The sequence below is a fragment of the Globicephala melas genome, chromosome 12, assembly GCF_963455315.2.
Source record: "Globicephala melas chromosome 12, mGloMel1.2, whole genome shotgun sequence".
Lineage (NCBI taxonomy): Eukaryota > Metazoa > Chordata > Mammalia > Artiodactyla > Delphinidae > Globicephala > Globicephala melas.
Genome location: NC_083325.1, coordinates 59,019,118 through 59,031,406, shown reverse-complemented (window position 1 = coordinate 59,031,406; position 12,289 = coordinate 59,019,118). Strand labels below are relative to the sequence as shown.

General features: G+C 34.8%; 1 protein-coding gene across 4 annotated transcripts in view; it reads right to left on the bottom strand.

The window, feature by feature from the left end:
- Positions 1–1,138: 1,138 nt before the first annotated feature.
- MAP4K3 (mitogen-activated protein kinase kinase kinase kinase 3) overlaps positions 1,139–12,289 on the bottom strand; it is a 188,724-nt gene continuing 177,573 nt past the window's right edge. For all 4 annotated transcript variants that reach the window (XM_060309558.2, XM_030857860.3, XM_060309559.2 and 1 more), the window contains 6 exons: positions 10,701–10,872; positions 8,804–8,872; positions 8,633–8,725; positions 5,801–5,871; positions 3,247–3,302; positions 1,139–2,573 (listed from right to left, as the gene is read on the bottom strand). In XM_060309558.2, the coding sequence (XP_060165541.1) occupies positions 2,486–2,573; positions 3,247–3,302; positions 5,801–5,871; positions 8,633–8,725; positions 8,804–8,872; positions 10,701–10,872 (549 nt within the window). In that variant the 3' untranslated portion in view covers positions 1,139–2,485. The remainder of the gene's footprint in view (positions 2,574–3,246; positions 3,303–5,800; positions 5,872–8,632; positions 8,726–8,803; positions 8,873–10,700; positions 10,873–12,289) is intronic.

The window sequence follows — 12,289 nt, the reverse complement described above, 5'->3', positions numbered from 1 at the left end:
CTCAGAAACACTGATTTAAATTCAATGTCGGGCCAGTGGTTCTCATGAAGAGCTGCACATCAAAATCATTTGTACAACTTCATAGAAACATAGGTTACTGGGCCTCTCTCTCAAAGACTGATTCCAGGGGTCTGTATAGATAACACACAACCAGTTGTATACGTTATCTTCTGGAAATATTTTGAAATGCTTGACAGTTAAACGTGAAAGTTTATTTTTTTTGAGATGTGACCCTTTATATAATTTATAGGACTTGGAAATTAGAAAAAACAGTGGCCCAGAAAAAGGATCAACAACCTTGTCAATAAATGCCCAGGAAAGAATATTGATTTCTTGAAAATCTTTTTCATGAGGCTGTTTTTCAATAAACTGATGATAATGTTATACTGATAAAGATGTGTTTTTAAAAGTCATTATTCAGTTATTAATGCTAAGATTAGTCAGAATGTATTTGAGCAGAGTGATAAATGTACACAACTGCTATGATTATTAACAACTGTATGATTTAGAAGTCACATTTTTAGATAAGGAAACTGTTCTGGAGTTAATTATCCAAGGTCCTAACAACAGGCAGGAGCATTAACAAGAGTAGAAATGTCACCTCGTGATCCCCAACCCAGTTCTTCCCACATATAATCTTCCCCGCTTGCCTCCAGAACTGCATTCTCCCTTCCTTTCTCTAACCCAGGAGTCAGCAAACTCTTTCTATAAAGCGTCAGATGGTAAATGTTTTAGGCTCTGTGGGTAATATAGTTTTTTGGGGAAAACTATTTTTTGCAAAAGCAGCTACAGACAACATGCAAACGAATTTGTTCCAATAAAATTCATTTATAAAAATAGGCATTAGGCAGGATTGGGCTGAGAAGTGCAGCCCCGCTCTAACCAAAAGATTATGAATGTTTCACCAATTTTCCTGATCAGGAAATTGAAGATTCTACAAAAGATGCCCTTTTCCCAAATGTGGGAATATTACCCCTTTATGAAATTGAGGAGACAGACCAAATAAAAAATCAAGATCTGAAGGATCAGAATGGTTACCTAAGGATTTTAGAATAATTAAAAAACCTTTTTCTACTTAATATGTTTTAGTCTCACTATATACAGATTAAGCCAGATGACAAGCTACTATACAACAGCATGTTAAAAAACATGTTTATTTTACACTATGTACAATCAGGAACATATTTAAAAGCACTGTCAATTAAAATAAATGAAGAACATAAATCACAATTTAGTTTGTTCTTTGTGTATATATTCACATTAAAATATAAAGAACATATAGCAAAAAAGAGCCAAAGTGTGCATTTTTCTAAAACTTGGTATATACATATTCCACTGGAAAAAAGCAATCAAAAATGACTTTAACCAAAACTAAGTTCCTGTGATGTGTAGTAACCATTATATTGTTTATATGAGGTAGTAACTAAATTATTTTGGCCAAGTGTTAATACTCTAAATCAAAAGAAACATGAAAATGATCATAAAATAAGGCCAACAAAAGTAAAAATCCCACTAGAAATTTGAACCACTTCGCTCTATGGAATGTTATAGTTCTTCAAAGTGATGATAAGAAATGTTTAGTGTGGACTCTTTGATAATGCTAACTTATACTTTGTGCATACTGTAATTCAGACAACTGCAGTGCTACGTCACGGTACCGCTATTCTGTGATTCAAAAATTTTTTCGAAGGTATTGTTTTTAAGCACAGACAAGCAATCTTACAGGATTCTGCTGAAATATAAAAAGACCAGTTACTACAACAGGGGGTTAATTGGTTTGTTTCACATAGAAAACAATCCAAATACATTTTAAAAAGATGCTGGGGAGCCAAATGCATATTGACGATGTCACAGCTTACTTTTGTGACTTAATACATCACATATCAATACTTTGTGCAAATATAAACACACCAGTGTACTTGCATTAAAATTAAAAACAAGATTATAAAATGATTACAGCCTCCATTGCAATTTTAAAAGTTACAAGATTTATCTTCATATTACTAAATTACATATAATAAAAATACAATAGTGTTAAATGTACGGTTTCATTGCCAGCATCCCATTTTGTAATATAGCCGCACCCAAGAATATACTAAAGGATTCTTAAAATATTAATCCCAATTGCATTTTCATCAACATTTACATCTGTACAGATAAGACACTTAACTTGTACATCTCATAAAATACATTATCTACATAAATTCTTAGTGTATGTCTTCAGCAATATGAAGTTTCACAGAAAAATACTGCCTATATGTACAAAGATTACATAACAGTGAATTAAGCACTTGTGTGGTTTCAATATGCTAAATATATCCATACCACTTAAAACAAAACATTTCCCCATCTTGTCTCATGCCACAATAAATTACAAGCAACTGAAGCCAGGTAACTGCAGCTTTTGTACAGCTTCGAGCATCCGTTAATGTTGCAGTGGTAGTGTTCTTTCTCTCTAGAGCTAACTGTCGAAGCACAGCATTTCTCAGTAACTGTTTTCATGACCCGCGAGGATGTATAAATTGCTATTTGCCGTGGGGTTATCGGTTGGCCTACTTTCCAAAACCACGACCCTAAAATAACAAACAAACAAAAAACATACAACAAAACAAAGTTATTCTTGAAAACTAATGTTAGCAGAAAATTCTTCCACTGCTTCTTCATTGTATGCCTCTAATAAATGCTCCTTATCTGATATGTGGGCCGAAACCATTTGCAAATCACTATGATTGAAGAGTCAGTTCCAGCTCTGGGAAGTACACCTTTGTTGCCCACCACCTCCCACCTCTAAGCCAGTGCTGTCCTAAGAGTCAGAGGGGTAAAACCTGTACTAGGAATAAGTTGGGGGAACTTAATTCTTATCATGAATTCTGAAAACAATCTGTAGTTCAAGAATCAGAAAGTAAATCAGAATAGAACTCCAAATCCTATTGGTACTAAAACTGAAAACTTTTCTGTTTGCTAGCATATGGTATCTCCTCTTTCTTGTCCTGTAAATCATACTTTAGATATTACGATTAATGCAAAAGTAGTACTGACAGATCTATACATTCTTGGTAACTGGAAGTTCAGGCACATTCTCAAAGGTTTCATAACTTTCTGACCTGTGAATTCTTATATTATGAAAAATATAATGTTGAATATATTACTGTAGAAATTTCAGTTCTCTCAAAAAAGAAACCAGTTTCATGTTGGATTTATAAAACATGTTTAGAACTATGTATTTAATACAACTCCTTTTCATACCTGTCAGATCCAAGCAGTCTGAAAATTCTCGTGCTATCTGAAATTTCTTGTGTTACCTGTTCAATTAAAATATCAATTTAATTTCTGAAATGAAAGGCACAAAATTTTATATGGACATTTAATTTATAACTCTATAGAAGAGAAGCATAAGTCCTAAGATGGAAATAGATCCCTGTATGACTGTTAACTTGTTAAATCAGCACATACATGCATCCATTTGTTAGTCCAGGAAAAATTTGGCTAATTTTGAATTAATCATAAAACATGAGAGTAGTAAACCATTTGCTGGCATACAGACTGCAACGGAAAAAGTTAACAGCAAAGCACCTAGTCCGTTTTATTTATCAGAAACCTCCTGTCAGTCACCTTAATGCTAATAGCAAGACTCTTGCAGTAGTAAGCCACTTAGGTCTGGTCCTTTCACTTAAAAGGCTACAGTGTGGTATGGTGGGACAAACTCATGATTCCAGGTTAAATCCCAGTTCTCCCACTTACTAGCTGTGACAATTGCACAAGGTATGTAATTTGTTGGAAACGGTTTTACCTTCTGCAAAATGGGATAGACAGTGTTTACTTTGCAGTGGTATCTTGCAGTATTCTTGCAAGTATTAATGGGTATAATGCCTAGCTAAGGAAATGCTCAGTAGATAACAATTCTCTTTCCCATTTCTTTCCAAGTCTCCTGAAATAATATTTTCTAATGGCATATGTCCTTAAAGAAGTCCTCAGTGTGACCATTCCCAGTTGGGGAGTTAAGACTAAGGCTACAGGAGAAAGAGAAACCCATTGTTTATTGCTTACTGAAAGCAAAACATTCCCAATTATAATGGCAGTAGCTTCTCCCCAAAATTTGGTAGGCTGAAAAAACAATTTGATTTTGAAACTGAAATTATTCTGGAAACAGCAGTCAGTGATTCTTGACTTCTCTTGTAACTTAGCACACCTGAAGGATACAACATGCTCACTTCAGTAGTAACGGTTCATCATCATGATGTCAAAGTATTCAATATTTTGGGATTTGCCTACTTGAAGGACATAGCATTTTTGGAGAGGTTGTATTTACTAAGGGCTGCTTATGTAGTGTGAAAAAGCCCCTCAGGTGATTGTTTGAACAAACTATCTTTTTTAAACCATTCTCTTGTATCCTATGATGCCTTTCTTTCTCTGCCTGGTGTTTATTAGCTGTTGACTATTCTTATCTCCAGGCTCCATTCCCTCAGGTGATTAAAAAAAAAAAATCTTCCTGAGAGGTGAGCCCTCTTGCGGGAACTAATCCTAGAAACACACTGGCAGGGGACTTCCCTGGGCGGTCCAGTGGTTAAAGACTTCGCCTTCCAATGCAGGGGGTACAGGTTCGATCCCTGGTTGGGGAGCTAAGATCTCACATGCCTTGTGGCCAAAAAACCGAAATATAAAACGGAAGCAATGTTGTAACAAATTCAATAAAGACTTTAAAAGTGGTCCACATTAAAACAAAAAAAAATCTTAAAAAAAGAAACATACTGGCATCCACCTTTCTTGAATACTTACCATAGGCCAGGCATTGTGCCAAGCACACCACATACTTCCTTTTGTTTAATCTTAGCAACCCTATGAAATAAGTACTATGCTGTTATCCTCAATTCACAGATGAAAAAATACAGGCAAAGAGAAGTTAAGTGATATGTCAAGGTCACGCAGTTACTGAACAGGAGAGTTGAGACTGAACCCGGGTGTCTCCTCAGGAACCCACGCTCATGATCATTCTGCTATACTGTTTACTGGTTAGAAGAAATGCTGATCTTAACTACCGACAGTTTAAAACACAAATGAGCTATTTTCTTGCTTGAGGCACCTAATGTTTTCCCTTCCCGCCAACGCTCAAGTAAAAGTTACTAATGAGACTGGCTTGGGGTTATTGAAAGAATTTAGGATGATTTTACTTGCCTGTAATATTCTAGGGGGCAAGTACCAAGTCTTGTTCATGCTTATAACCCCAGCACTTTCTGGCATAAATGATGAACTGAATTGAACACGGCATATGACTTGGAGTTCAATTATTCCTGGAGTTAAATTAAGGTAGGAAGGACTAAGGAGATAAGAATACCAGAAATAGGCAAGGTGGCTTCAAGAGAAATGTGGAACCCTTTACTTATCGTCTGCATTGGTCATTATTTCTGAAATACAAAATGGAAAAGGTGCTTCAAGACAGAGAGAGCCTCCATCAGTACTCTTGTTCCAGGTGACAGCCCGGGAAAGTTGAAAGAAAATCAGAGTTGGCTCACTGTTAGCAGTATTTAGGAAGTTCTTGTTCTGAATATAAGGGTGATTATCTGGAAGCACATAAAATATGCACTGAAACTGTTCGACTGAATGGACAGAGAGAGGTTGCTATAAAGTATGCGCCATTAATTTTATCACTAGATTGAATACAGAAAATATCAATAAAATTAGCAAATCAAGTATTCCTTGCATCAATCCAGAATTTTCCAAAGTTAAAGAATATTGTGTGATGTAGAATTTGATAATGCTTCATGACTATTTAATGGACATAATTTTTTAAAAGATTACTTACCTCATTAGATCTAAAACTTCTACCTTGCATTCCATGTTTCCAGAAAGCTAGCACACTGTCCTGCAGGCAAACTAGCAGGCAAGAACAGCTCAGTTACTGTTAATAGTACAAGAGTTCAACTGATAAGCATTATTTCATCCCTCTTTCTACCTTGCATAACAATATTTCAATTAATAACTAGTGTTAGTCATTCCATATTTATAATGGCATCTTTACCATACTGCCTAGAACTACACAGTATATACTATATAGCATAAATACTATACAGACCTTACTCATCTTTTTGATAAGAAAAAGAAAATTCACTGAAAATATTTTTTGCTATAGAAATTTTTGTTTTGATAAAATATTTCAAACACATAGAAAAATATGAGAATAGCCTAAAAACACATGTATCCACCATTTAACTCTCAAATGCTAACATTTTGCCATATTTGCTTTTTGTTTTAAATAAAAATGAATACAGCCAGCATCCCTATAAACTCCTACTCTAGTTGTATTCTAACCTTTCCTTCCTCCCTGAGATAACCACTGTTATGTACTTGGTATTTGTTGTTCTCATGCATGTTTTTACTATTACAACACAATAAGTTCACATTATCAGTGTAAACTTTATATTGGATGTTTCCAACTTCCATACATTTAGTATGATGAACCAAATGATGTTTCTAATTTTTTTGTTACAAAAATGCTGCAATAAACATTCTTGTACCTCTTCTTAAATACACGTACAAAATTTTCTCTGGGGTAGACACCTAGAAATAGAATTACTGGGATACAGGCATATGTGCCTTCTAAAAATTCTAGTTTTGCTTTTTGTATTTACATATTTAACATATATTTTTGTGTGTATTCAGTGAGGAAAAAGTCTGATTTTGTTTCCTGCAGATAACCAATTGTACTAGCATCATTTGTTGAACAGGACCTCACTTCCCCACTGACATATGATGTAAATTTCCAATTACACGTAGGTCTATTTCTGAGCCTCTTCTATTTATCCCTGTGTTGATCCCACATTGTCTTAATCACTATGGATTTATAGTAAGTTTCAATATCAAGTAGGGCAAGTATTCATCAAAATGTATTTTACTGTTCTTGGCCTTTAGATTTTCCATATGAATTTTAAGATCAGCTTATCAAGTGGCAGAAAATACCTTACTGGGATTTTTATTGCAAATGCACTGAATGTGTGGATTAATTTGTGAAGAACTGACATCTTTCCCATATTCAGTGTTTCTATCCATGGACGTGGTGTAGTTAATTTGTTTAAATCTTCTTTTATGCTTTTAAACAATAATTTGGAATTTCCTAGATGATGGTCTTAAATATGTTTGATTACATGTCTTACTGGCATATCAGAAAGCTATCCATTTGTGTTACTCATATCTAGCAACTCTGAATTTTCTTATTGGTTCTAACAGTTTAGAGTTGTATATTCTAGTAGATATTCATACCATCAGCAAAAAAAGGACTTTTTACTTATATCTTTCTAATCCTCATAGTTCCCTTTTCATAGTCCAATGAGACTATGTTGAAATGTGATGATAGCAAACATCCTTATCTCATTCTCCAACTTAATGGGAATTAGTTTAACCATTAAACACAATACTTTTAATAGGCTTTAATGTGCTATATTACATAAATAAATTTTCTGGTGTTGAACCATCTTTGCTTTTCTGAGGTAAAGTCTACTATTTGATGATATGGAATTCTATTTGCTAGTATTTTATACAGATTTTCCAAAATCTATTTTCATGAGATTGGGTAATTTTGTTTTCTGTATAATTTAACTGATTTTAGTATCAATAGTGTTAAACACTGATTTATTCCGCATTCCTTCTTTGTCTACAATCTGAAGCAGTCTGTAGAGCACAGGAACGATTCCTTCTTTCAACGGTGGATAAAAATCCCCTATAAAACCACGAGGCCTTATGTGGGGAGAGTCTTGATTAGTAGGCACCTCAAACCACAAGCCTGGCTCTGGTTCCCCATCTCCTGTGGGACACTGCTAGTCTTCTTTACCACTCAGGAGTGCATACTAGTTTGAGTTTCTGTTCTTTGTCTTCTTTATTGAGCTAGCTATGTGTTTTTAAATATGGATTCCATTTTAACATCTTGAGCAGATGTCCCTCAAAACTGACTTCTTATTATCATCAGTGTTTGCTTGTTGGGAGAGAGGCATTCTAACTGGGAGAAAGAATAAAAGTAGGACCAAGAATAAGACAAATGAACTATCTGCCCTTGGCCCTACCGTCCGCCAATGCATATACATGCAAGTATCTTTACTGATAAAGGACACCAGAAAAACTGTGTATGGTCATTTCACCTTACTTTTCCTGAATGTAATCATTTTAGAATACTGATTGTGTAAGAAATCCGTTTTCAGAAAAAACTCATCAAGCAAAATGTAAAAACGGCAAGAAGGGAATTCCACATCCTTATGGATCTCTCTGATCAGGAGCTACAACAGCAAAAATACAATAGACCATACTGAGTACTAAATTTTAAAGTACTTATAGGGGAACTGTGCAGGAGTCTGGAGAAAATGGAAGTTCACAACTAGGTTATGAATAATGATATTTAATTATTTATTTTGAAAATGCCAAATCTGTAGGGAAAATAACATTATTTACAGATTATGTCACGGTTGTTAAACTGTTTTAGAGAATGTGTAAAAGCAAAGACTGATATTCACCTCATATTCATTACATCCTACAATTTAAAAGAATGAGCCCTTAGTAATATATTTTTATAATTTCAAATAATTATTAGACAAATTATTTTAAGCAGTTCATAATGCAATCAAACAAGAAACACAAAACTCTGGCTTACCTATTGATTCAATCTGGAAATCAAAGGTGAGTTCTGATGATAGTTTTCTGCTAGATTTTAATCTTCCTTGCAGATTTACTATTTTTATACAACCTAGAGAGAAAAAAAGTCACTCAGAAACTAAGATTAAAAAAACTCATTAAGATAAGATATTCATAAATAAAAACTTACAGTCCAAGCATACAAGAATGGTATCTCTCTCCAGCTGGGTTACATGAGTAACACTTGTCTGTGGGGTATCTACAACACAAAAAACTTGATAAAACTTACAGAAAACAGTAATAGTTAAAGGAGAGACATTAAAAAAAGAAGAATTCTGAACATCACTGAATTTGAAATGGATATATATTTTTAACTGTACATATGTAGTGGTTAAGCCAGGCGGCTTGGATTCAAAATTTGATGCAAGAGCTAAACTAAGTGAGTGCTTAATGGAGGGTTAGCTATTGTCATTACTATTGGTGATGCCACTATTTTATTCATATGTGAAATTAGGAGTCTAATCTTCTATATTATGGCAATGATTAATTTCTGATTTTAAGCTTAGAAGGCCAGGGGCTGTGCTGTGTACATACTTCTCAATATTTGTTGAATGAATGAATCAGAGAGTCAAACAAATAACTTCAGGTCCAAATGAGTTAAGAAGAAAACTGAAGTATTTTGAGAAGTATGAAGCACCATAAAAATGCATAGAGGCCCTATTTTTATAATAATGATTTAAGAAAGTTTTCACAAACTGAAAATGTTTAAATGACATAGTTTTCCAGGAAGCAAAAAGTAGGATATCCCAAGCTTTGTATGAACATCAAAACTGAAACAGCTAAACTATAGGCCTTTGTTTCTGGAGAGTGGGTCTGATCCAAAGTCCAGCTTGCCTGTTTTCTACTTCCTACAGTATTTAGAATCTTAATAAATCCATGGATGGCTGTATTTCAGACCTTCACACGTATTTTAGACCTGGTACTTCTGTAACTAACCAGGGTTGGAAGGATATGGAATAGGCCTCCTGTACATCAGGTCAACGAGATCTTTGTGACTCTTACACACTTGGTGAAAATTAGTCAAGAAGCCAGTCTAGCATTACTAGATAGAAAGCCAGGAAAATGAGATTTACAAATTGCTTATAACAATTAGTTCCCGAACACTGGAATCATTTGGAGATCTGCTGACACCCAGCTGCTGGCCCCAGATATTCTTATTTAATCGAGGGTGTGTGTGACTTGAGGTATCAAGAGTGTTAAAAGCTTCTCAGGTGGATTCTAATGTGCAGCAGAGTTTAGGAAACCACTAGCTTATAATTTCAGCTGATACAAAATCCTAAACATACTTTCTGTCTCTTACTCTGTCTCATCATCTCAAAACCAGAGATGAATTATATTTGTCATGTTTAACTTCTAATAAAGGGATTTCATTATGGTAAGAGAAGTAATCAAAAGTTCCTGGGAAGGAAGGGACAAAATTCTTTTGTCAGGAAATGAGGCCCTTCGTTCAACAATTAGTAGAAAAGGATTTAAAATTAAAATGCTTGGGAGAACTAAGACAACTGAAATTCACTAAATAAAATATTAATCAACCAACAATCCCTTCTTGTTAAATAGGGAGGAAGAGATTAGAAAGCAGGAGTTCACCCCGTGTCTCAAAGGGAAGATGGGCCTCTAAAGAGAGAATTTAACAGAGAACTTAGGGGCACCAAAGAGAAGCCACAATAATGTTGTCAAGGGCTGGCCATGTTTTCCTGCAGTAATGTGTCCTCAAAGGAAAGCTGTTTCAAGTCCCCTGGGATTCAGCAAGCCATGAAATTGTCTTTAGACTTTTGTGAACGTCTGTGATCATTTTTTTTCAATGCCAAAAAAACTCAGTCTCAATTCTTTTCCTTTTGTGAACACTCTTTCAGGCTTCCAACAAACTCCTGACTAATCAATATTTATTGGCAAATTGGTTCTTTAACATTTCCCTTAGTTGCCAAAGACTCTGAACAAAGGGCCTTTGCAAGATCTTTAAAAATAACCTTTGCCTAATGAAAGATATAGTAAATTTATTACTTAATAATTCATTAAAAATCACAAACCTGATTCTGTAAACCATGAAGAGGTAGAATTTGGATTGACTGTTTCAAATCGAACCACCTGGTTGAAGTCTCTCCCTTTACTGACACCAACACAAACTAAAGGGTACTCCTGTTCAGGAACGACCAGCATTTCAAACATTCTAAGTGGACACGGTATAGGAAAATCTATGTGCTAGAAAAAACCAAAATATATTAAACAAAGGAAAACAAAAGCAAAAAAAATTTCATGAGAACACTAATAAGAATTTTTAGTTTTATGAGAATATATAAAATAGTACTCTCTACTATAAAGATTGCTTCTTTGCACAGAAACTCAGGGTATGCAGAAAATCTAAATAAGAAAGTATCTTTATAAAGAATTTAGGTTAAGCACTGCAAAAAATTTTTAAGTTAAAAACCACACATTTTTAGCACATTGGGGTGAAACAGACTTACAAATCACCTGTCCAACCCTCTTTTTTCAGAGTTGGAAACTAAGACCCAGCAACTGGGTGGCTGGCCCAGGGTCCCCCCTGCCCCCCACCCTGTGTGGCAGAGTCTCCTCTCTCCTAATCCCAGGCTGCTTCAGTACTACTCCTCTGCCTTCTTAACCAGCTGAGCAAACATGGATGAGAAAACTGAAATGCTAATGAGCAAGAGACATTCCGCTTAGAAGTGTGGACAGAAAAAAAAAAACAACCACAAATAAGAGAAATTTAGCCCTGTATTTCAAGTGATTCTATTTAATAAATTAACTTAGTTAAAATGCAACCCACTTTAATTTTACATAAGTTTAAAATTATTTTTATTTTGCTACAAAGAGACTAAATTCACACTCTGAAAGTTTGGAAAAATAGAGGAAAACATTAACTTCATTAGTAATCAGGGAATAAAACCAAGATAACCATACACACCCGCCAGAAGAACGACAATAAGGGTTACTCAGAGAAGAGCAAACAAATGCTCCTAACGCTGATGGTGGGAGTATAAACTGGTGTGACCACAATGGTTAATTACAATACCTATTAATGCCGAGATACACATCTCTTAGAACCCAGCAATAACACTCTTAGTTATACACGCTAGAGAACATGACTACATGCACTCACAGGAGACATGCAAAAATATGCACAAGCTGCATTGCTCAGAATAACAAAAACTGGAAGTAACCCAAATGCCTATCAATGGTAGAATGGATAAAATGATGACACATTCACACAATGGGAAATTAGACCACAGTGAAAACGAACAAACTATGGCTATATCCAACAACTACACAAATATAATGTTGCACAGAAGTGAGACCCAAATGAATGTATACTTTATGATTCTACTTGTATACAGTTGAAGTATCAGGTAAAATTAATGCTAATGTTTAGAAGTGCATGCTTACATGGTAAAAATGGAAAACAAGGCAGCTGTTTTGTAGGGGGTGCCACGGGGAGGTCTGAGGTGCTAGCAACGTTCTTCTTCACGATAAAAAGGTTTTTAAAAAATATATTGGTCTTAACACATATTTTATTAAGTCTACTCTTAATATATTTTATATTTTTGTTGCTCTTATAAATGGGCCGTGTTTCCATTATACTTCCCAAATGGCTATTGTTAGT